Source organism: Xenopus laevis, chromosome 3L, assembly GCF_017654675.1.
Source record: "Xenopus laevis strain J_2021 chromosome 3L, Xenopus_laevis_v10.1, whole genome shotgun sequence".
Lineage (NCBI taxonomy): Eukaryota > Metazoa > Chordata > Amphibia > Anura > Pipidae > Xenopus > Xenopus laevis.
The window spans coordinates 152,990,166-153,016,568 of NC_054375.1; the positions used below are offsets into that span (position 1 = coordinate 152,990,166).

General features: G+C 47.9%; 1 protein-coding gene across 1 annotated transcript; it reads right to left on the bottom strand.

The window, feature by feature from the left end:
- Positions 1-307: 307 nt before the first annotated feature.
- On the bottom strand, positions 308-25,429 carry gpc2.L (glypican 2 L homeolog). The gene is made up of 10 exons (XM_018253766.2): positions 25,017-25,429; positions 11,371-11,529; positions 10,273-10,586; positions 9,438-9,518; positions 9,157-9,322; positions 7,982-8,112; positions 6,086-6,220; positions 5,859-5,995; positions 3,900-4,075; positions 308-3,167 (listed from the first exon to the last, which is right to left on the bottom strand). The coding sequence occupies exons 1-10, from the start codon at positions 25,165-25,167 to the stop codon at positions 2,923-2,925; spliced, it is 1,695 nt and encodes a 564-aa protein (XP_018109255.1). The 5' UTR covers positions 25,168-25,429; the 3' UTR covers positions 308-2,922.
- Between the last annotated feature and the right edge of the window lie 974 nt (positions 25,430-26,403).

A 26,403-nucleotide genomic window follows, 5' to 3' on the forward strand; every position in this document is an offset into this window, starting at 1 on the left:
ACTGAAAATAATGGGCAGAATGAAAGTTTGAGTTTTTGTTTTCACATTTTTACACAATCAAGTTTTCGAGATTCTAACTTTTTTTCCGTACGCACACATGATAGATTTTCAAGTTGTTTTGATTTTAAAAAAAATTGGAAAATGTTGAAAATTCTGCATGTAATTTTAAAGCTCCGGACAAATAACATGACAGTTTTTGTTTGCAGAGGATGTTGCCTCTCATTTGAATATGCAAATTAATCTTCAGATTCGGCCAGATCTTTGGATGAGGATTCTGGATTCGGTGCATCCCTAGTAGTGGTGGCAGTATTCTTTTGACGCGACATATAATTTTTCCTATGAAAACCTGGTACAATCTTTGGGCTGATGAACAATGGGATAATTGGAAGCTCCTAGAAATTCCAGTACACAATAGAAAAGCTCGGGTGTGTTAGCAGCACAAATATAACACTACAAGTCACCGCTAGCGTCGGTCGCCATGTTGATATTTGCACAAGTCTTCTTCCCTAGCTCTTTCTAATCCCTAATGCAGTAATAGGAGCACAATTTGCATTGACCACAGCATCCAATCAGCAGTTAGCTTTTACTCGTACGCATCTGATTGGTCGATATGGGTTATGTGGTACTGGAGAACTTTGTTTATCTCTTTCTTTTTGACGTCAGTGAGCAATCTCTTCAAGGCAAGAGTCCAGCGGGCTTTAATACTGCATGAACATATATATATATCATGGATGGGCAAGTGAAGGCCCAGTGGCATGGAAGACATTCTGTGTTTCATTTACATTACCCCTAAATAAAACAAACCTTAGCAAAAAAAAACCTGGACACTCAACTGCCACTAACCAAAACCTTGGGAAGGGGGAGAATAATAAAGGATGTTAATTAGGTCTCACTAACCAGCAGCCTCTACTCAGTACTAACCACAGGTTGCTCAGAACTGGAGTACCCAACCCTAACCCGCCTGCTCCCAACCTGACCCGGCTTGGCTCCTCCTCTATTTATAGACTTGCGCCCGACCTGCCCCATCTCTGATGTCACGAATGTCAGGTTCTCGCCTATAAAAAGAAGCTGCAGAAGCAGAGGAAGGTCATGGGTGGGAAGGGTGGAAGGTAGAGCTCAAATCCACCTGCAAACTGTGTGCAAATGTTGGCCGGAACCACGGATAAACCCATTGATTTCAGGGCGGCCTGCACATCACTAATGAATACCCCGGTGGAAGAAAATAGGTGGCATTGGGGCACACCAGGAACATTAGTGATGTGCAGGCCAGGCCAAAACACACGGGTTGGGTCCTGCACAAAATCTTCGGGACGACCTAGCACTGCTGGCTTCCAGCGCCTAAATTTCTAGACTTGTGCCCGCTCTTTTTGTGACATCACTGTGGGGCGGGTCTATAAATAGTGGGAGAATGAGGGTTGTAAGGGGGCGGGTTAGAGAATTTCTCGACTTACACATCATTAGTCTGGGCATAGCTCGCTCAGTACTGTAGTCTGGCCTACATTCTTCCAGTTTGAATCATTGCAGCTGAGAGGCAGTAGGTCTGACATTACTGATCTACTAATATTCCCACAAGTCTGCATTTCAATTTGGTAAAACTTTTTTTTTTTTTCTTTTTTTTTTTTAATATTAAAGGTCTATTTGAAACTACCATATGGTTAAAGGTACAACAACAACAACATTAACGTTTTCATAAGAGCTACTCGAGTGTTTCTAGATATTTAGGACATTTTATTTTAAAAAAAAACTGCTAAAAATTCCACTTTAGGCTAATGGCACGGGAGCAGTTTTGACGCCCCGGGTGAGACAACATATAAAATTCCTACAAGGTCAACAATCCCTGCTGTACATTGTGCTAATAACTACCTATTCAGCCCGTACTGGTACACAAAGCCGTGGTGTCGCCAGTACAGATTGTGCTAATAATACACTAACAAGTGTTTGGCAGTGTGTCAATAAACACAGACACAACAATCACACACGTTGTTATACAAACCCACATTCATTCATTCACTCACACAATCTTACGTTTATTCCTGAATCGCTGGCCTGAGAGGGGCAGATTTTGCTCCACCCCAATAGCTGCCAGAAAGCGGGTGGGTTCTGGATATAACGGGCGTGGCTTGAGCAAAAAGAGTGTGCTGTAAAATAGCCTAATATTTAAAAATCTGACATATCGGGACATCTGATGGGTTAGGGCCATCTCCTCATGGGAACACTAAACACTAAGGGGGTTATTTACTAAAATCCAAATTTATCTCATATTTTATTAAAAAAAAAACGAACTCCCATGCCCAATTTTAGCTTAAAAAAACTCAATGTAATCGGATAGCAGAAACACTCGCTAAAAATTTGTGAAAAAACAAATCAGATGGATTTTGCAGGCTTTTTCCCAAATTGCTCAAATTTTTGGGGTTTTTGCATGAAAATCCCCAAAAAAGTCAGATTTCCAGGATAAACCCAGCACAGACCACGAAAATATTGAGATAGGTGCCTCTCCCATTGACTTAAACAGAACCTCAACAGGTCTGAGATGATTCTGGCTTTTTGTAGCATCGGGGTATAATAAATCTTGAAAAATTCTAGTTTATTTTTCCTCTAAAATTTTTTAAAGTTTTCTAGTGAAAAAAACTTAATTTTTTCAAGATTTTAACATTCAGATTTTAATTGATAACCCTCTATAGACTGGTACCATGTAACCTGCTGTATCTACCTACTAAAATTCAGACATTTTAAGACACACTCCTCTTATCATCCCTAAATGCCACATATTTCCCAGTAACCTCGTCCTTTTTAAACCAGGACAAGTGGCAGTTGTACACTGACTGCACACACACACACACACGCACACGCACACGCACACACACACACAGACACACAGACACACACACACACTCCTGTATACATACATTCTATATACCAAGGTCACGCCCTTATCTGCGCCCCAAGCAGCAAAGTCACAGCGAGAGCAAGTCCACTGGGTGTGATTGGGCCTCCGACACTGTTGAACCCACTTCCGCCTCTTTTGCCTCCTCGCCCAGCTCCCCTGCTGTTCTGCTTCTTATTCTTCCCTGTTCGATCTTTCAGCTGGGTCCCACCCGCCACGGTCCTCGTCACTGGCTTATCTGTGGCCAAGTCCCCACCGCCAGATCCACCACTGCCATCATCATCTGCCGGTAGAAAGAGAACAGAGAAGAAAGCTGTGATCCTGGGAGAAATATCATATGGGTCAATGTTCCAGGCCCAGGTCTAGAGCTCCAAGGGAATAGATGTATATTGTATTACACTGTATTTTATCAGTTTCAATAGCTTAAGTACTGTTTATGTTGCAGAACGTATTATCGGGAGGCCCATTTAAAGGAGAAGGAAAGGTTAAAATTAAGTAAGCTTTATCAGAAAGGTCTATATAAATACACCAGTAACCCCTCAAAGTAATGCTGCTCTGAGTCCTCTGTCAAAAGTAACACCACATTTCTTTCCTTCTATTGTGTACTCATAGGCTTCTGTATCAGACTATTTTCAGTTTAAACCTCCAGGGCTAGGGCTTGAGCATGCTCAGTTTGCTCCTCTCCCTCCTCCCATCCCTGCTGTAATCTGAGCTCAGAGCTGTAAGTGAGCAGGGAGAGACTCGGGCAGGAAGTGATGTCACACCAAGCTAATATAGCAGCTTCTATCCTAAACAAAAAGAGACAGTGTCTAGAGCTGTTTACTCAGGTATGGTAAAGCATTCTGCAGAATAAATATAGCGTTCTAGCTTGCACTAGTGTGACTAATCTATTGGCAATAAACTATCTTGCAGCGTTCCTTCTCCTTTAATAAATAACCCCCTTAGGGTTGGGTGAAATTGAAAAAGTTACACCCGAAGGAGAAAGTTCAGCTAATAAAAGAGTATTGTCACTTACAGGCATCCTGTGTGTCACTATCTTGGCCGCTGTATGCCGCCCGCAGTTTGCTTCTTGCCACACGGAGCTGCAGGCCCAGACTACGTGCCCTTGGGTTGGCGGGAGAGATCTGCAGTTCCACCTCGGGATTATTAATCTGGTTGACTAGCCCATCTCCTGTCACCTGCGGGAGGTACCTTGGGAAAAGAGATTGAATTTAATCTGCAAATTCACTCATCGAGAGTTCTCAAACCTGCCCCCATGGCAGGCAACTACTGGGAATATTCACACAGCAGGTGGGTCAGACAGAATTTCCCCATATAGGTATGGGATCTGTTATCCAGAATGCTCGGGACCTGGGGTTTTCTGGATAATGGATCTTTCCGTAATTTGGATCTTCATACCTTAAGTCTACTAGAAAATCATATAAACATTAAATAAAGCCAATAGGCTGGTTTTGCCTCCAATAAGGATTAATTATATCTTAGTTGGGATCAAGTACAAGCTACTGTTTTATTATTATAGAGAACAGGAAATCATTTTTAAGAATTTGGATTATTTGGATAAAATTGAGTCTATGTGAGATGGCCTTAATTCGGAGCTTTCTGGATAACGGATCCCATACCTGTACAGGTATAGGATCCCTTATCCGGAAACCCGATATCCAGAAAGCTCCGAATTACGGAATGGCTGTCTCCAATAGACTCCATTTTATCCAAATAATCCACATTTTTAAAAATGATTTCCTTTTTCTCTGTAATAATAAAACAGTAGCTTGTACTTGATCCCAACTAAGATATAATTAATCCTTATTGGAAGCAAAACCAGCCTATTGGGTTTATTTAATGTTTAAATTAATTTCCAGTAGATTTAAGGCATAAAGACCCAAATTACAGAAAGATCCGTTATCCGGAAAACCCCAGGTCCCGAGCATTCTGGATAACAGGTCCCATACCTGTACTAGTTTTGAGAATATCTAGTAGCTTTGTAGAAGGGTCAACAGAATAACACTAAAATCCTTTGCACTAAAGATGGGTCACCAGGACACCACTGTGGACCTTTCCAATTGTTGGTGGGTCTCCAGGAACACTGAAAACCTTTGCAACTATTGGTGGGTCAGCAGGAACAATGAGAACTTTTGCAATTGTTGGTGGGTCACCAGGACACCACTGTGGACCTTTGCAATTGTTGGTGGTTCACCGGGAACACTGAAAACCTTTACAACTATTGGTGGGTCACCAGGAACATTGAGAACCTTTGCAATTATTGATGGGTCACAAGAAACATTGAGAACCTTTGCAATTATTGATGGGTCACCAGGAACATTGAGAACCTTTGCAATTATTGGTGGGTCACCAGGAACATTGAGAACCTTTGCAATTATTGGTGGGTCACCAGGAACACTGAAAACCTTTGCAATTATTGGTGGGTCAGCAGGAACAATGAGAACTTTTGCAATTGTTGGTGGGTCACCAGGACACCACTGTGGACCTTTGCAATTGTTGGTGGTTCACCGGGAACACTGAAAACCTTTACAACTATTGGTGGGTCACCAGGAACATTGAGAACCTTTGCAATTATTGATGGGTCACAAGAAACATTGAGAACCTTTGCAATTATTGATGGGTCACCAGGAACATTGAGAACCTTTGCAATTATTGGTGGGTCACCAGGAACACTGAAAACCTTTGCAATTATTGGTGGGTCACCAGGAACACTGAAAACCTTTGCAATTATTGGTGGGTCACCAGGAACATTGAGAACCTTTGCAATTGTTGGTGGGTCACCAGGACACCACTGTGAACCTTTGCATTGTTGGTGGGTCACCAGGATATCATTGAGAACCTCTGCACTGTAGGTGGGTCAAAAAGCATATGAATGGAGAACATGCAGAATCAAATGATAGACAGACCGACTGATAGATTAGACAGACAGATAGGTTTAATAACTTGGCCATCTACAGGCCAACATCGCCCTCACCTTCCACGATTTTGCCCATTCCAGCACTTCTCTGGGTTGCTGAGTCCAGCAGAAACTCTATTATCAGAACAGAGGGAGAGAGGCAGAAGCTTCCAGAGACTTCGCAGTGGGCGGAGCTTGCCCACAATTTCTGAAACCTGGTGAAATAGGTTTATGTTGAGGAAGATAAGTAGTTATGACAAGCGCAGACAATTTATAGTCAAGAAACCCTTCCATCCTTTGCTCACCAGTCTGTCTATGTTGGTACCATCCGCAGAGGTGGGTTTCTCATCATTGCTATAGACACGAAACCTCGGTCTGGGATCCTCGCCTGGGGACCGTCTGCTTCGGGTTGGAGGTGGGGTGCCACATGTCTGAAATATCTACAGTAAATAAACACACCAGTTAAATGGACATTAAGGTAAAAACAAACATTCGCATTTAAATGTCGTGTCTAATATTCATTATTTATATTTATTTGCAGTGTCATATTTGCTCTGTACCAATTGTAAGCAGCAGTCCTGCCCTGCTTTATGGCAGCTGAGATTCTAGCTATCTGTATAACAGAACATTCTGTCCCAGTGGCTGCACAGATCCTATCTGATCCCCATTGTAAGCAGCAGTCCTGTCCTGCTTTATGGCAGCTGAGATTATAGCTATCTGTATAACAGAACATCCTGTCCCAGTGGCTGCACAGATCCTATCTGATCCCCATTGTAAGCAGCAGTCCTGTCCTGCTTTATGGCAGCTGAGATTCTAGCTATCTGTATAACAGAGCATTCTGTCCCAGTGGCTGCACAGATCCTATCTGATCCCCATTGTAAGCAGCAGTCCTGCCCTGCTTTATGGCAGCTGAGATTCTAGCTATCTGTATAACAGAGCATTCTGTCCCAGTGACTGCACAGATCCTATCTGATCCCCATTGTAAGCAACAGTCCTGTCCTGCTTTATGGCAGCTGAGATTCTAGCTATCTGTATAACAGAGCATTCTGTCCCAGTGGCTGCACACAAATAGATTTAACCTTATCATATCTTCATATACTGTATCAGTACCTTATTGGACAGTGTATGGGCCAAACTAATGGCCTAACCAACCAGATATCTATCAGGGGCCCATTCCCATAATTTTTGACAATGGGTCTGTATAGGCTGCCATTAAAGGAACAGTAACATCAAAACATTTTATAAAAAAAATTGTTAGAATACATCGGAAAAAAAAACACCAAGACAAATTAAAATTTAAAATAGCAAAGGCTTTATTAAGAAATAACTTACAGAAACTCCACTTCCTGTCCTCTTCAGAAAAGGCTACCAGGGCCACCATTAGAAATCACGGGGCCCCGTACAACAACAATTTTTGGGGCCCCCTGGGTCCCACCAACCCAAGCCCCACCCCAGATCCCACCCACTCCTCATTGGTTGAGGAGGAGAAAGGAAGATCCTACTTCACTAATCCGATCCCTGTACAGCTTTACCAGTACTTAAACTTAATCAACCAATGAGGATACAGAGAAGTGAAAAGGAGACTGGTCATACACGCACGGAGCTCCTCTGCTCTTTTCTGAAGATTTCAGCATGCTGACTGCAGGGGGCCCCAGCTAATAAAGTAGGTGAAGCATGGCCGGGCCCCCCTGATGGGGCCATCCATGGAGTGGCATTTGATTTCTCCTCCCTGGCTCTCTGCTGCTGGATCCTTTCCTTCAGTGCTTCCGTGCTATCTAGTGCAGCGGTGCTCCCAGGTGCCACACTAACCCACGGCAACACGCTCCTCTCACAGCCGAACAATCGCCCCATGCTGAGCAGTGAACCCCCCAAACCCCAATCCAAGGCAGCTCGTGTGCAAGTTGCTGTGCCAGGGAGAGCTGAAGGAAAGGATCCAGCAGCAAAGAGCCAGGGAGGAGAAATCAAGCGCCGCTCCATGGATGGTCGCCATTTCTGAAGTGGACAGGAAGTGGAGTTTCTGTAAGTTATTTCTTAATAAGCTTTGCTATTTTAAATTTTAATTTGTCTTGGTTTTTTTTTTCCGATGTATTCTAACAAATTTTTGTATAAAATTTTTTGATGTTACTGTTCCTTTAAGTTCCACTCATTAGACCGGGATATAATTACACTTTTGCCAAAGTAAATAGTGGGTGGGTTTGTACCTGGGCAGTGAGCTGTACACTTTCCTCCTGCAGGGACATTATGGCCTCCGATATCTTCACCGCAACAGATTCCATAGCCAGCTCTATATTAAAGGAGCCCGCCAGTCGTTCGGCTACTTCCTGGAGTCCATCTTGGAAATGTAAAGAGTCAAATTTACTACAAGAACAGATTTACTAACATGGTACAAAATAGTGTCACTGCCCTAGCAGCAGCACAGAGCATGTGCAGTGAATCAGCAGAAAAGAAGATGGGGAGCTACTGGGGCATCTTTGGAGACACCGATCTTTATGGCTAAAGGGCTGTGGTTGCCTTGGGCTGGTACAGAAGCACAAAACATCATGTACAACATTTCTAGCCTATTTCTTTAGTTAAGCTTTAGTTCTCCTTTAAGTCTTCATTGTGGGGGAGGTGGAAACCCATGGAGATAAAGTACTGAAGAATATTGCAGTTTTTAAAGGATAAGGAAAGTCTAAAGCCTTATGAATTGACCCCTCTGAGTGGATATAAACTCTAACCTTGAACCCTGGTCCGTTGTTTCTCTTTTCTGAAAAAGGACCCGGCCTAGGGAATCTTATTTGTTTGCTCCTGCTCCAACATCCTTCAACAATTTGCCAATAAGCCTATGCACCGCACATGCACACTATGGTTGCTTCCATGCTTTGGTTTCAGTGGCCCAGAATCAGCACCTTTGCATTATAGTAATGTGTCTGAACTTGCAAGGATTTATTGGTAAAGGATAAAAGATGGTGGTGTATATATATATTATATAGGGGCCCCATACATACACAATGTGCTGATAAAGTGACACAATGGTCACGAAACGCGTCAAGCGAACATCCCCTGCCCGCTGGTGATTTTAATCTGCGTCTAATAAAGCATTTACAGTTTTAAACGCTGGTTCCCTGAGTGTCTCCTGTTCCGGTGGAGTCCGTCTCTGAATTTTGCAAGTTGTTGTTTGCCGCGGCCAGAGCGGTTCCTTAGGACACACCGGCATGCAGATTCCCTGCTAATGGGCTCACTCCGTCGGCTTATTACTGCTCCTGTGAACTCCCCATACATACACATGCATGCTCTATTGTTCTTGCCACTAGGGCTTGCACTCATAAATGAGCCCTACAGAGCACTGCCCAGTGGTACCACCCAACTGATAACATGACTCCTCCCCCGTCCTCACCTATTAAACTGTTCCAGTCTTCATCCATGTCAGCCTGGTGGGCAAGGCACCCTTTCAAGACATTGAGACAGAGACCATGGCAAGGGCGCAGGTTGGCGTGACCCCGACACAGGGGGCAGTACCACATCCGCATGACGGCACGGAGGCAGTCGGGGGGCAGTGCCGCCTGCAGAGAGAGGAGCTAATGATGAGAGTTATGGTTCTGCTATCTAGTTTTCTTATTATAGTACTAATACACACAACAAGACCCCTTCTAAATCCTTATTGCCACAATCCCTTACTTTAGCGGCTCTGCTGACAATATCGCTCCCAGTCCCCAGCCCCTCAACCAGTGTCCTTGCAGCCCCCAATGCGCGAGTGATCTGTAGAGAGAAAATGGACATTGTCACATCAAACCCTCAAAGATATAAAGGAATAATAAATATTTGCAAAATGCACATAGCAGGGTTAACTTACTTACATGCAGCAAGAAAGTCCCTGACGTCCCTGTGCTGCCTTGTGGTTATTTGTCAGTATCACAAGTCTAATGCTCATTCTAATCAATTACATTTAAAACCAGTGATGCCTGAAAGTGCCAGTAATTGCATTATAATAATATGTTATGTTATTACGTGTGTACCCAAAGAAATGATCTTCTTGGGGTCGGAAATATTGCAGATCTACATTTATACACGAGTGTGAGCTTCCATAACGTTTCATCAGCTGAAGCCTAGGCTATGGAGGTAACCCGGCCTCTAGAGATTGCACATAGGTGGCGCTGTTGCATTTCACGTCTATGGGAAGCAAATGAAATCATATGGGTTACAAGCAATCAATCAATATATTTTGATTTGTTTCACTGCTCTCCAAGTCCAACCCACTCAGAAGTTATATAGTGATGAGAGCTAAAGAGATGGAAACTGTGTGCAGCTCTGAATTACTAGACTGTGTTATTATACCAGTGGTTTGGGGTGCAGAGGAGTCAACAGTAGAAAAGACAATAGTAGAGCAATAACAAACAACCTATTGGTCAGAATTAAACCTGCCTAACTGCTAGTGCATCCAGAGGGATAATATTATTTTGCATATTTACGCCACATGTGAATATTGTGTTTTTTGTTTCTGCTGGAATCAAACCTGAAGCCTCAGTCGCCGTGGGGAGTCTCCGAAAGGTCTCAGCTCCTCGGCCTTATGCGCTGCGCACTCCATGTAGTCGGCACTGAGCTGGTACTGTGGGAGCAAGAGGCGGAGTGTGCGCTCCAGAAGCCCAGCCCAGAATTCAGAGAGGGCGTCAGCCACCCTGGAGGCTCCACCCCCCATGTAATATGCTCGGAGTTCGGAAAACAGGGTGCTGAAGAGAGCAGCATTCTGGGAATACAGACGCCCATAGGAGAGCACAAACATGGAATTGAGGGAGTGTTCCGAGGCATCGAGGAGAGCGAGAAAAAATTCTGCAAAGATGGGAAAAACAATGGATTTTATACACAGAGATAGAGAAAGAGAGAGATGATAGAAAGAGATAGAAAGATAGATAGATAGATAGATAGATAGATAGATAGATAGATAGATAGATAGATAGATAGATGATAGATAGATGATAGATAGATAGATAGATAGATAGATAGATAGATAGATAGATAGATAGATAGATAGATAGATAGATAGATAGATGATAGATAGATGATAGATAGATAGATAAATAGATAGATAGATAGATAGATAGATAGATAGATAGATAGATAGATAGATAGATAGATAGATAGAGATAGATAATAGATAGATAGATATATTGATAGATGATAGATATATAGATTGATAATAGATAGATAGATAGATAGATAATAGATTGATATATATAGAGAGAGAGAGAGAGAGAAAGAGAGAGAGAGATGATAGATAGAAATAGATAGATGATAGATAGATAGATTAATGGATATATATATAGAGAGAGAGAGAGAGAGAGAGAGAGAGAGAGAGAGAGAGAGAGAGAGAGAGAGAGATACTGTAGATAGATAGATAAATAGACAGATATACATTGATGGATAGATAGATAGATAGATAGATAGATAGATAGATAGATAGATAGATAGATAGATAGATAGATAGACAGACAGACAGACAGTCAGACGGACAGATAGATAGACAGACAGATGACAGATAGTTGGATGGACAGTTGATAGAGACAGACAGACAGCTATAGAGAGAGATAGAGATAAGTGAAGGGTACAGACTTACTATGGAAGTTCCTTTTCCCAGAGGTAAGTGCTCCCAAGGGGAAGCTAAGACTCTCATTGACTATCCTGAGCAGGTCACTCATACTCTCCTCACTGAGCCGGATCTCAGTGTCGCTGGTGCAGCAGGTGTACTCCTGGGGGCAGATCCGCAGGTGCTCACCTGGTGACAGACAATGAGACACTAGTAATCCACACAGGAGATATAGTCATGGGCTGATTAACCAAACATGAGACCCCATTGTGCTTTGCATTGAGCTGCACATCTGGAGACTAAGTACCTGAAAGTACCTGAGGCACAGGGAGCACAGGACTGGACCCCCCATATTATATATATATTTATATAAGTACTGACATCAGTATGAGTGTGTAGCTTATAAATGTAGCTGCATTCTGCTGTACTGATTTTAACTGCCTAGCTGATATTTCTCTGCAGATAACACTCATTCCCCCAGTACAGAAACAGTCTCCCCAAGCCAGAATGAACTCAACTTATCCAGCCTATCAGAGACTTGCAAATGCCACAACCTTGTTTACCTTCTTTCCTTTATTCTGTCAGCTTTCATTCAGGGCTGCCAGCGAATGTATGTAATACAGGTGTGTGTGACACAGACATAGAGGTGTATATAATACAGGTGTGTGTGACACAGACATAGAGGTGTATATAATACAGGTGTGTGTGACACAGACATAGAAGTGTATATAATACAGGTGTGTGTGACACAGACATAGAAGTGTATATAATACAGGTGTGTGTGACACAGACATAGAAGTGTATATAATACAGGTGTGTGTGACACAGACATAGAGGTGTATATAATACAGGTGTGTGTGACACAGACATAGAAGTGTATATAATACAGGTGTGTGTGACACAGACATAGAGGTGTATATAATACAGGTGTGTGTGACACAGACATAGAAGTGTATATAATACAGGTGTGTGTGACACAGACATAGAGGTGTATATAATACAGGTGTGTGTGACACAGACATAGAAGTGTATATAATACAGGTGTGTGTGACACAGACATAGAAGTGTATATAATACAGGTGTGTGTGACACAGACATAGAAGTGTATATAATACAGGTGTGTGTGACACAGACATAGAAGTGTATATAATACAGGTGTGTGTGACACAGACATAGAGGTGTATATAATACAGGTGTGTGTGACACAGACATAGAAGTGTATATAATACAGGTGTGTGTGACACAGACATAGAGGTGTATATAATACAGGTGTGTGTGACACAGACATAGAAGTGTATATAATACAGGTGTGTGTGACACAGACATAGAGGTGTATATAATACAGGTGTGTGTGACACAGACATAGAAGTGTATATAATACATAGAAGTGTATATAATACAGGTGTGTGTGACACAGACATAGAAGTGTATATAATACAAGTGTGTGTGACACAGACATAGAAGTGTATATAATACATAGAAGTGTATATAATACAGGTGTGTGTGACACAGACATAGAGGTGTATATAATACAGGTGTGTGTGACACAGACATAGAAGTGTATATAATACAGGTTTGTGTGACACAGACATAGAAGTGTATATAATACAGATGTGTGTGACACAGACATAGAAGTGTATGTAATACAGGTGTGTGTGACAGGTGACAGGAGACAGGTGAGTGTGAGACACAAGGGGAGACTAGGGGAATGGGTAGGGGACAGGTGAGTGTGAGACACAAGGGGAGACTAGGGGAATGGGTAGGGGACAGGTGAGTGTGAGACACAAGGGGAGACTAGGGGAATGGGTAGGGGACAGGTGAGTGTGAGACACAATGGGGAGACTAGGGGAATGGGTAGGGGACAGGTGAGTGTGAGACACAAGGGGAGACTAGAGGAATGGGTAGGGCAGGTGAGTGTGAGACACAAGGGGAGACTAGGGGAATGGGTAGGGGACAGGTGAGTGTGAGACACAAGGGGAGACTAGGGGAATGGGTAGGACAGGTGAGTGTGAGACACAAGGGGAGACTAGGGGAATGGGTAGGGGACAGGTGAGTGTGAGACACAAGGGGAGACTAGGGGAATGGGTAGGAGACAGGTGAGTGTGAGACACAAGGGGAGACTAGAGGAATGGGTAGGACAGGTGAGTGTGAGACACAAGGGGAGACTAGGGGAATGGGTAGGGTACAGGTGAGTGTGAGACACAAGGGGAGACTAGGGGAATGGGTAAGGGACAGGTGAGTGTGAGACACAAGGGGAGACTAGGGGAATGGGTAGGGGACAGGTGAGTGTGAGACACAAGGGGAGACTAGAGGAATGGGTAGGAGACAGGTGAGTGTGACACACAAGGGGAGACTAGAGGAATGGGTAGGAGACAGGTGAGTGTGAGACACAAGGGGAGACTAGGGGAATGGGTAGGAGACAGGTGAGTGTGAGACACAAGGGGAGACTAGAGGAATGGGTAGGACAGGTGAGTGTGTAGAAGAATGGGTAGGAGACAGGTGAGTGTGAGACACAAGGGGAGACTAGGGGAATGGGTAGGAGACAGGTGAGTGTGAGACACAAGGGGAGACTAGGGGAATGGGTAGGAGACAGGTGAGTGTGAGACACAAGGGGAGACTAGGGGAATGGGTAGGAGACAGGTGAGTGTGAGACACAAGGGGAGACTAGAGGAATGGGTAGGACAGGTGAGTGTGAGACACAAGGGGAGACTAGGGGAATGGTTAGGAGACAGGTGAGTGTGAGACACAAGGGGAGACTAGGGAATGGGTAGGAGACAGGTGAGTGTGAGACACAAGAGGAGACTAGGGGAATGGGTAGAAGACAGGTGAGTGTGAGACACAAGGGGAGACTAGGGGAATGGGTAGGAGACAGGTGAGTGTGAGACACAATAGGGAGACTAGAGGAATGGGTTGGGGACAGGTGAGTGTGAGACACAATAGGGAGACTAGAGGAATGGGTAGGGGACAGGTGAGTGTGAGACACAAGGGGAGACTAGAGGAATGGGTAGGAGACAGGTGAGTGTGAGACACAAGGGGAGACTAGGGGAATGGGTAGGGGACAGGTGAGTGTGAGACACAAGGGGAGACTAGAGGAATGGGTAGGAGACAGGTGAGTATGAGACACAAGGGGAGACTAGGGGAATGGGTAGGGGACAGGTGAGTGTGAGACACAAGGGGAGACTAGAGGAATGGGTAGGAGACAGGTGAGTATGAGACACAAGGGGAGACTAGGGGAATGGGTAGGGGACAGGTGAGTGTGAGACACAAGGGGAGACTAGAGGAATGGGTAGGAGACAGGTGAGTGTGAAACACAAGGGGAGACTAGAGGAATGGGTAGGAGACAGGTGAGTGTGAGACACAAGGGGAGACTAGGGGAATGGGTAGGAGACAGGTGACTGTGAGACACAAGGGGAGACTAGGGGAATGGGTAGGAGACAGGTGAGTGTGAGACACAAGGGGAGACTAGAGGAATGGGTAGGAGACAGGTGAGTGTGAGACACAAGGGGAGACTAGGGGAATGGGTAGGAGACAGGTGAGTGTGAGACACAAGGGGAGACTAGAGGAATGGGTAGGGGAAAGGTGAGTGTGAGACACAAGGGGAGACTAGGGGAATGGGTAGGAGACAGGTGAGTGTGAGACACAATGAGGAGACTAGAGGAATGGGTAGGAGACAGGTGAGTGTGAGACACAAGGGGAGACTAGAGGAATGGGTAGGAGACAGGTGAGTGTGAGACACAAAAGGGAGACTAGGGGAATGGGTAGGGGAAAGGTGAGTGTGAGACACAAGGGGAGACTAAAGGAATGGGTAGGAGACAGGTGAGTGTGAGACACAAGGGGAGACTAGGGGAATGGGTAGGAGACAGGTGAGTGTGAGACACAAGGGGAGACTAGGGGAATGGGTAGGAGACAGGTGAGTGTGAGAAACAAGGGGAGACTAGAGGAATGGGTAGGAGACAGGTGAGTGTGAGACACAAGGGGAGACTAGAGGAATCGGTAGGGGACAGGTAAGTGTGAGACACAAGGGGAGACTAGGGGAATGGGTAGGAGACAGGTGAGTGTGAGACACAAGGGGAGACTAGAGGAATGGGTAGGGGAAAGGTGAGTGTGAGACACAAGGGGAGACTAGGGGAATGGGTAGGAGACAGGTGAGTGTGAGACACAATGAGGAGACTAGAGGAATGGGTAGGAGACAGGTGAGTGTGAGACACAAGGGGAGACTAGGGGAATGGGTAGGAGACAGGTGAGTGTGAGACACAATGAGGAGACTAGGGGAATGGGTAGGAGACAGGTGAGTGTGAGACACAAGGGGAGACTAGAGGAATGGGTAGGAGACAGGTGAGTGTGAGACACAATGAGGAGACTAGAGGAATGGGTAGGAGACAGGTGAGTGTGAGACACAAGGGGAGACTAGGGGAATGGGTAGGAGACAGGTGAGTGTGAGACACAAGGGGAGACTAGGGAATGGGTAGGAGACAGGTGAGTGTGAGACACAAGGGGAGACTAGGGGAATGGGTAGAAGACAGGTGAGTGTGAGACAAAAGGGGAGACTAGGGGAATGGGTAGGAGACAGGTGAGTGTGAGACACAATAGGGAGACTAGAGGAATGGGTAGGGGACAGGTGAGTGTGAGACACAATAGGGAGACTAGAGGAATGGGTAGGGGACAGGTGAGTGTGAGACACAAGGGGAGACTAGAGGAATGGGTAGGAGACAGGTGAGTGTGAGACACAAGGGGAGACTAGGGGAATGGGTAGGGGACAGGTGAGTGTGAGACACAAGGGGAGACTAGAGGAATGGGTAGGAGACAGGTGAGTATGAGACACAAGGGGAGACTAGGGGAATGGGTAGGGGACAGGTGAGTGTGAGACACAAGGGGAGACTAGAGGAATGGGTAGGAGACAGGTGAGTGTGAGACACAAGGGGAGACTAAGGGAATGGGTAGGGGACAGGTGAGTGTGAGACACAAGGGGAGACTAGAGGAATGGGTAGGAGACAGGTGAGTGTGAGACACAAGGGGAGACTAGGGGAATGGGTAGGAGACAGGTAAGTGTGAGACACAAGGGGAGACTAGGGGAATGGGTAGGAGACAGGTGAGTGTGAGACACAAGGGGAGACTAGAGGAATGGGTAGGAGACAGGTGAGTGTGAGACACAAGGGGAGACTAGGGGAATGGGTAGGAGACAGGTGAGTGTGAGACACAAGGGGAGACTAGAGGAATGGGTAGGAGACAGGTGAGTGTGAGACACAAGGGGAGACTAGGGGAATGGGTAGGAGACAGGTGAGTGTGAGACACAAGGGGAGACTAGGGGAATGGGTAGGAGACAGGTGAGTGTGAGACACAAGGGGAGAATAGGGGAATGGGTAGGAGACAGGTGAGTGTGAGACACAATAGGGAGACTAGAGGAATGGGTAGGGGACAGGTGAGTGTGAGACACAATAGGGAGACTAGAGGAATGGGTAGGGGACAGGTGAGTGTGAGACACAAGGGGAGACTAGAGGAATGGGTAGGAGACAGGTGAGTGTGAGACACAAGGGGAGACTAGGGGAATGGGTAGGGGACAGGTGAGTGTGAGACACAAGGGGAGACTAGAGGAATGGGTAGGAGACAGGTGAGTATGAGACACAAGGGGAGACTAGGGGAATGGGTAGGGGACAGGTGAGTGTGAGACACAAGGGGAGACTAGAGGAATGGGTAGGAGACAGGTGAGTGTGAGACACAAGGGGAGACTAGGGGAATGGGTAGGGGACAGGTGAGTGTGAGACACAAGGGGAGACCAGAGGAATGGGTAGGAGACAGGTGAGTGTGAGACACAAGGGGAGACTAGGGGAATGGGTAGGAGACAGGTAAGTGTGAGACACAAGGGGAGACTAGGGGAATGGGTAGGAGACAGGTGAGTGTGAGACACAAGGGGAGACTAGAGGAATGGGTAGGAGACAGGTGAGTGTGAGACACAAGGGGAGACTAGGGGAATGGGTAGGAGACAGGTGAGTGTGAGACACAAGGGGAGACTAGAGGAATGGGTAGGAGACAGGTGAGTGTGAGACACAAGGGGAGACTAGGGGAATGGGTAGGAGACAGGTGAGTGTGAGACACAAGGGGAGACTAGGGGAATGGGTAGGAGACAGGTGAGTGTGAGACACAAGGGGAGACTAGGGGAATGGGTAGGAGACAGGTGAGTGTGAGACACAATAGGGAGACTAGAAGAATGGGTAGGGGACAGGTGAGTGTGAGACACAATAGGGAGACTAGAGGAATGGGTAGGGGACAGGTGAGTGTGAGACACAAGGGGAGACTAGAGGAATGGGTAGGAGACAGGTGAGTGTGAGACACAAGGGGAGACTAGGGGAATGGGTAGGGGACAGGTGAGTGTGAGACACAAGGGGAGACTAGAGGAATGGGTAGGAGACAGGTGAGTATGAGACACAAGGGGAGACTAGGGGAATGGGTAGGGGACGGGTGAGTGTGAGACACAAGGGGAGACTAGAGGAATGGGTAGGAGACAGGTGAGTGTGAGACACAAGGGGAGACTAGGGGAATGGGTAGGGGACAGGTGAGTGTGAGACACAAGGGGAGACTAGAGGAATGGGTAGGAGACAGGTGAGTGTGAGACACAAGGGGAGACTAGGGGAATGGGTAGGAGACAGGTAAGTGTGAGACACAAGGGGAGACTAGGGGAATGGGTAGGAGACAGGTGAGTGTGAGACACAAGGGGAGACTAGAGGAATGGGTAGGAGACAGGTGAGTGTGAGACACAAGGGGAGACTAGGGGAATGGGTAGGAGACAGGTGAGTGTGAGACACAAGGGGAGACTAGAGGAATGGGTAGGAGACAGGTGAGTGTGAGACACAAGGGGAGACTAGGGGAATGGGTAGGAGACAGGTGAGTGTGAGACACAAGGGGAGACTAGGGGAATGGGTAGGAGACAGGTGAGTGTGAGACACAAGGGGAGACTAGGGGAATGGGTAGGAGACAGGTGAGTGTGAGACACAAGGGGAGACTAGGGGAATGGGTAGGAGACAGGTGAGTGTGAGACACAAGGGGAGACTAGGGGAATGGGTAGGAGACAGGTGAGTGTGAGACACAAGGGGAGACTAGGGGAATGGGTAGGAGACAGGTGAGTGTGAGACACAAGGGGAGACTAGGGGAATGGGTAGGAGACAGGTGAGTGTGAGACACAAGGGGAGACTAGGGGAATGGGTAGGAGACAGGTGAGTGTGAGACACAAGGGGAGACTAGGGGAATGGGTAGGAGACAGGTGAGTGTGAGACACAAGGGGAGACTAGAGGAATGGGTAGGGGAAAGGTGAGTGTGAGACACAAGGGGAGACTAGGGGAATGGGTAGGAGACAGGTGAGTGTGAGACACAATGAGGAGACTAGAGGAATGGGTAGGAGACAGGTGAGTGTGAGACACAAGGGGAGACTAGAGGAATGGGTAGGAGACAGGTGAGTGTGAGACACAAAGGGAGACTAGGGGAATGGGTAGGGGAAAGGTGAGTGTGAGACACAAGGGGAGACTAAAGGAATGGGTAGGAGACAGGTGAGTGTGAGACACAAGGGGAGACTAGGGGAATGGGTAGGAGACAGGTGAGTGTGAGACACAAGGGGAGACTAGGGGAATGGGTAGGAGACAGGTGAGTGTGAGACACAAGGGGAGACTAGGGGAATGGGTAGGAGACAGGTGAGTGTGAGACACAAGGGGAGACTAGGGGAATGGGTAGGAGACAGGTGAGTGTGAGACACAAGGGGAGACTAGGGGAATGGGTAGGAGACAGGTGAGTGTGAGACACAAGGGGAGACTAGGGGAATGGGTAGGAGACAGGTGAGTGTGAGACACAAGGGGAGACTAGAGGAATGGGTAGGGGAAAGGTGAGTGTGAGACACAAGGGGAGACTAGGGGAATGGGTAGGAGACAGGTGAGTGTGAGACACAATGAGGAGACTAGAGGAATGGGTAGGAGACAGGTGAGTGTGAGACACAAGGGGAGACTAGAGGAATGGGTAGGAGACAGGTGAGTGTGAGACACAAAAGGGAGACTAGGGGAATGGGTAGGGGAAAGGTGAGTGTGAGACACAAGGGGAGACTAAAGGAATGGGTAGGAGACAGGTGAGTGTGAGACACAAGGGGAGACTAGGGGAATGGGTAGCAGACAGGTGAGTGTGAGACACAAGGGGAGACTAGGGGAATGGGTAGGAGACAGGTAAGTGTGAGACACAAGGGGAGACTAGGGGAATGGGTAGGAGACAGGTGAGTGTGAGACACAAGGGGAGACTAGGGGAATGGGTAGGAGACAGGTAAGTGTGAGACACAAGGGGAGACTAGGGGAATGGGTAGGAGACAGGTGAGTGTGAGACACAAGGGGAGACTAGAGGAATGGGTAGGGGACAGGTAAGTGTGAGACACAAGGGGAGACTAGGGGAATGGGTAGGAGACAGGTGAGTGTGAGACACAATGAGGAGACTAGAGGAATGGGTAGGAGACAGGTGAGTGTGAGACACAAGGGGAGACTAGGGGAATGGGTAGGAGACAGGTGAGTGTGAGACACAAGGGGAGACTAGAGGAATGGGTAGGAGACAGGTGAGTGTGAGACACAAGGGGAGACTAGGGGAATGGGTAGGGGACAGGTGAGTGTGAGACACAAGGGGAGACTAGAGGAATGGGTAGGAGACAGGTGAGTGTGAGACACAAGGGGAGACTAGGGGAATGGGTAGGAGACAGGTAAGTGTGAGACACAAGGGGAGACTAGGGAATGGGTAGGAGACAGGTGAGTGTGAGACACAAGGGGAGACTAGGGGAATGGGTAGAAGACAGGTGAGTGTGAGACAAAAGGGGAGACTAGGGGAATGGGTAGGAGACAGGTGAGTGTGAGACACAATAGGGAGACTAGAGGAATGGGTAGGGGACAGGTGAGTGTGAGACACAATAGGGAGACTAGAGGAATGGGTAGGGGACAGGTGAGTGTGAGACACAAGGGGAGACTAGAGGAATGGGTAGGAGACAGGTGAGTGTGAGACACAAGGGGAGACAAGGGGAATGGGTAGGGGACAGGTGAGTGTGAGACACAAGGGGAGACTAGAGGAATGGGTAGGAGACAGGTGAGTATGAGACACAAGGGGAGACTAGGGGAATGGGTAGGGGACAGGTGAGTGTGAGACACAAGGGGAGACTAGAGGAATGGGTAGGAGACAGGTGAGTGTGAGACACAAGGGGAGACTAAGGGAATGGGTAGGGGACAGGTGAGTGTGAGACACAAGGGGAGACTAGAGGAATGGGTAGGAGACAGGTGAGTGTGAGACACAAGGGGAGACTAGGGGAATGGGTAGGAGACAGGTAAGTGTGAGACACAAGGGGAGACTAGGGGAATGGGTAGGAGACAGGTGAGTGTGAGACACAAGGGGAGACTAGAGGAATGGGGTAGGAGACAGGTGAGTGTGAGACACAAGGGGAGACTAGGGGAATGGGTAGGAGACAGGTGAGTGTGAGACACAAGGGGAGACTAGAGGAATGGGTAGGAGACAGGTGAGTGTGAGACACAAGGGGAGACTAGGGGAATGGGTAGGAGACAGGTGAGTGTGAGACACAAGGGGAGACTAGGGGAATGGGTAGGAGACAGGTGAGTGTGAGACACAAGGGGAGAATAGGGGAATGGGTAGGAGACAGGTGAGTGTGAGACACAATAGGGAGACTAGAGGAATGGGTAGGGGACAGGTGAGTGTGAGACACAATAGGGAGACTAGAGGAATGGGTAGGGGACAGGTGAGTGTGAGACACAAGGGGAGGACTAGAGGAATGGGTAGGAGACAGGTGAGTGTGAGACACAAGGGGAGACTAGGGGAATGGGTAGGGGACAGGTGAGTGTGAGACACAAGGGGAGACTAGAGGAATGGGTAGGAGACAGGTGAGTATGAGACACAAGGGGAGACTAGGGGAATGGGTAGGGGACAGGTGAGTGTGAGACACAAGGGGAGACTAGAGGAATGGGTAGGAGACAGGTGAGTGTGAGACACAAGGGGAGACTAGGGGAATGGGTAGGGGACAGGTGAGTGTGAGACACAAGGGGAGACTAGAGGAATGGGTAGGAGACAGGTGAGTGTGAGACACAAGGGGAGACTAGGGGAATGGGTAGGAGACAGGTAAGTGTGAGACACAAGGGGAGACTAGGGGAATGGGTAGGAGACAGGTGAGTGTGAGACACAAGGGGAGACTAGAGGAATGGGTAGGAGACAGGTGAGTGTGAGACACAAGGGGAGACTAGGGGAATGGGTAGGAGACAGGTGAGTGTGAGACACAAGGGGAGACTAGAGGAATGGGTAGGAGACAGGTGAGTGTGAGACACAAGGGGAGACTAGGGGAATGAGTAGAAGACAGGTGAGTGTGAGACACAAGGGGAGACTAGGGGAATGGGTAGGGGACAGGTGAGTGTGAGACACAAGGGGAGACTAGGGGAATGGGTAGGAGACAGGTGAGTGTGAGACACAAGGGGAGACTAGAGGAATGGGTAGGAGACAGGTGAGTGTGAGACACAAGGGGAGACTAGGGGAATGAGTAGGAGACAGGTGAGTGTGAGACACAAGGGGAGACTAGGGAATGGGTAGGGGACAGGTGAGTGTGAGACACAAGGGGGAGACTAGGGGAATGGGTAGGAGACAGTGAAGTGTGAGACACAAGGGGAGACTAGGAGAAGGTGAGTGTGAGACACAAGGGAGACTAAATGGGTAGGAGACAGGTGAGTGTGGAGACACAAGGGGAGACTAGGGGAATGGGTAGGAGACAGGTGAGTGTGAGACACAAGGGGAGACTAGAGGAATGGGTAGGGACAGGTGAGTGTGAGACACAAGGGGAGACTGGGGAATGGGTAGGAGACAGGTGAGTGTGAGACACAAGGGGAGACTAGGGGAATGGTAGGAGACAGGTGAAGTGTGAGACACAAGGGGAGACTAGGGGAAGGGTAGGAGACAGGTGAGTGTGAGACACAAGGGGAGACTAGGAGGAATGGGTAGGGGACAGGTGAGTGTGAGACACAAGGGGAGACTAGAGGAATGGGTAGGAGACAGGTGAGTTTGAGACACAAGGGGGAGACTAGGGGAATGGTAGGGGACAGGTGTAGTGTGGACACAAGGGGAGACTAGGAATGGGTAGGGGACAGGTGAGTGTGAGACACAAGGGGAGACTAGAGGAATGGGTAGGAGACAGGTGAGTGTGAGACACAAGGGGAGACTAGGGGAAATGGGTAGGGGACAGGTGAGTGTGAGACACAAGGGGAGACTAGAGGAATGGGTAGGAGACAGGTGAGTGTGAGACCACAAGGGGGAGACTAGAGGAATGGGGTAGGAGACAGGTAGTGTGAGACACAAGGGGAGACTAGGGGAATGGGTAGGGGACAGGTGAGTGTGAGACACAAGGGGAGACTAGAGGAATGGGGTAGGAGACAGGTGAGTGGTGGAGACAGCGTGACAAGGGGGAGACTAGGGAATGGGTAGGAGAGCAGGTGAGTGGTGAGACACAAGGGGAGACTAGGGAGAATGGGGTAAGGAGGACAGGTGAGTGTGAGACAAAGGGGACGACCTAGAGGAGTGGGTAGGAGACAGCGTGAGTGTGACACAAGGGGAGACTAGGGGAATTGGGTAGGAGAGCAGTGAGTGTGAACAGGGGAGACTAGAGAATGGGTAGGAGACAGGTGAGTGTGAGACACAAGGGGAGACTAGGGAATGGGTAGGAGACAGGTGAGTGTGAGACACAAGGGGAGACTAGCGGAATGGGTAGGAGACAGGTGAGTGGTGAGACACAAGGGGAGACTAGGGGAATGGGGTAGGAGACAGGTGAGTGTGAGGGGGAGACACTGAGACAAGGGAGACTAGGGGAATGGGTAGGAGACAGGTGAGTGTGGACACAAGGGGAGACTAGGGGATGGGTAGGAGACAGGTGAGTGTGAGACACAAGGGGAGACTAGAGGAATGGGTAGGGAGACAGGTGAGTGTGAGACACAAGGGGAGACTAGAGGAATGGGTAGGGAGACAGGTGAGTGTGAGCACAAAAGGAGAGACTAGGGGAATGGGTAACAAGGCGGACGACAAAGGAATGGTAGGGAAGTGGTGTGAGACACAAGGGGAGACTAAGGAATGGGTAGGAGACAGGTGAGTGTGAGACACAAGGGGAGACTAGGGGAATGGGTAGGAGACAGGGTGAGTGTGAGACACAAGGGGAGACTAGGGGAATGGGTAGGAGACAGGTGAGTGTGAGACACAAGGGGAGACTAGGGGAATGGGTAGGAGACAGGTGAGTGTGAGACACAAGGGGAGACTAGGGGAATGGGTAGGAGACAGGTGAGTGTGAGACACAAGGGGAGACTAGGGAATGGGTAGGAGACAGGTGAGTGTGAGACACAAGGGGAGACTAGAGGAATGGGTAGGAGACAGGTGAGTGTGAGACACAAAAGGGAGACTAGGGGAATGGGTAGGGGAAAGGTGAGTGTGAGACACAAGGGGAGACTAAAGGAATGGGTAGGAGACAGGTGAGTGTGAGACACAAGGGGAGACTAGGGGAATGGGTAGGAGACAGGTGAGTGTGAGACACAAGGGGAGACTAGGGGAATGGGTAGGAGACAGGTAAGTGTGAGACACAAGGGGAGACTAGGGGAATGGGTAGGAGACAGGTGAGTGTGAGACACAAGGGGGAGACTAGGGGAATGGGTAGGAGACAGGTAAGTGTGAGACACAAGGGGAGACTAGGGGAATGGGTAGGAGACAGGTGAGTGTGAGACACAAGGGGAGACTAGAGGAATGGGTAGGGGACAGGTAAGTGTGAGACACAAGGGGAGACTAGGGGAATGGGTAGGAGACAGGTGAGTGTGAGACACAATGAGGAGACTAGAGGAATGGGTAGGAGACAGGTGAGTGTGAGACACAAGGGGAGACTAGGGGAATGGGTAGGAGACAGGTGAGTGTGAGACACAAGGGGAGACTAGAGGAATGGGTAGGGGACAGGTGAGTGTGAGACACAATGAGGAGACTAGGGGAATGGGTAGGAGACAGGTGAGTGTGAGACACAATGAGGAGACTAGGGGAATGGGTAGGAGACAGGTGAGTGTGAGACACAAGGGGAGACTAGAGGAATGGGTAGGGGACAGGTAAGTGTGAGACACAAGGGGAGACTAGGGGAATGGGTAGGAGACAGGTGAGTGTGAGACACAATGAGGAGACTAGAGGAATGGGTAGGAGACAGGTGAGTGTGAGACACAAGGGGAGACTAGGGGAATGGGTAGGAGACAGGTGAGTGTGAGACACAAGGGGAGACTAGAGGAATGGGTAGGAGACAGGTGAGTGTGAGACACAATGAGGAGACTAGGGGAATGGGTAGGAGACAGGTGAGTGTGAGACACAAGGGGAGACTAGAGGAATGGGTAGGGGACAGGTGAGTGTGAGACACAATGAGGAGACTAGGGGAATGGGTAGGAGACAGGTGAGTGTGAGACACAATGAGGAGACTAGGGGAATGGGTAGGAGACAGGTGAGTGTGAGACACAAGGGGAATGGGAGACACAATGGATTATAAAACAGGAGATGAGGGGTCAGATAGAGATGAGGGGTCAGATATACAGATGAGGGGTCGGATATACAGATGAGGGGTCGGATAGAGGTGAGGGGTCGGACAGAGATGAGTAGCAGAGTCACATTCTCACCAGATATGGGGGCCCGGACCCCCGCAGTCCCTCCCAGGCCTCTGTCCCGCAGTTCCCGGTCAGTGTTGGCGCAGCTGCGGGAGTCGGAGAGAGAGGAGAGGGTCGCGGGTGAGATGAGGAGCAGCAGGAGGAGCAGGCGGGGCAGTGCCATGAGGATGAGGCGGCGAGAGACAAGAGACTAATAATGTGGTACCGGCACCAGCGAGTGACAGGACAAAGGAGTCGGACACGGGAGCCGCGGGGTCCTACCGCCGCCTGATACAGCAGCAGCAACTCTGAAGCTCGGGATTGGCCAGAGCTTGACAGGGAACACCCAGCTATTGACTCCTCTATATCTACTGTATATTCCCTATTTATATGACGTGTGTGGGCAGGGCCGCTCTTACCAACTAGGGGCCCAATTGGAACCATTTTGGTGGGGCCCCTCTATGTCTGTCACAGGGTTCCAGGGCTGGGAGGGAAAATAGTGCCAAATCAAGTGACTGCTGCCAATCAGGGCTGAGACCATGTTCCCTGTTTTCTGCAACTTTATTGACCAGTGCAGAAATGAGTGAAGAGCATCATGAGAATATCATCATCATCATTTATTTATACAGCGCTGTCAAGATACGCAGTGCTTAGAATATATCATTATATATACATTTCACTCATTACTCACTTTCATTTTTATGGAGAACAAGTATTCAGTTTCATACTACAGGTATCGGATCCGTTATCCGGAAACCCATTATCCAGAAGGCTCCGAATTACAGAAAGTCTGTCCCCCATAGACTCCATTTTATCCAAATAATCTAAATTTTTTAAAAATGATTTCCCTTTTCTGTGTAATAATAAAACAGTAACTTGTACTTGATCCCAACTAAGATATAATTAATCCTTATTGGAGGCAAAACCAGCCTATTGGGTTTATTTCATGTTTACATGATTATCTAGTAGATGTAAGGTATGAAGATCCAAATTACAAAAAGATCTGTTATCTGGAAAACCCCAGGTACCAAGCATTCTGGATAACTGGTCCCATACCTGTATATGTAAACATGGATTGCATTATTTAAAGGACTACCCTAAAACATTCCTGCTGTGCTGTATAGTAAATAGTTAAGGGGAATACCTATGGTGCTGCAGTTTTATGGGATCTCTCTGTACAGACTATGAGCAAACTTAGGGGACTGTTCCTGCTGAATTGTGCTTAGTACAGGGAATACCTATGCTGCCATAGTTTTATGGTATATCTCTGTACAGACTATGAGCAAACTTAGGGGGAGGTTCCTGCTGAATTGTGCTTAGTACAGGGGAATACCTATGCTGCCATAGTTTTATGGGATCTCTCTGTACAGACTATGAGCAAACTTAGAGACTGTTCCTGCTGAATTGTGCTTAGTACAGG

Excerpts from the sequence above, each read along its gene's own strand:
- gpc2.L (XM_018253766.2), bottom strand. The coding sequence starts at position 25,167 with ATGGCACTGCCCCGCCTGCTCCTCCTGCTGCTCCTCATCTCACCCGCG. Across the intron at positions 11,530-25,016 it reads GGTCCGGGCCCCCATATCTG|GTGAGCACCTGCGGATCTGC; the intron begins GTGAGAATGTGA and ends GTCTGTCACCAG. Across the intron at positions 3,168-3,899 it reads TAGTGACACACAGGATGCCT|ATGATGATGGCAGTGGTGGA; the intron begins GTAAGTGACAAT and ends TTCTACCGGCAG.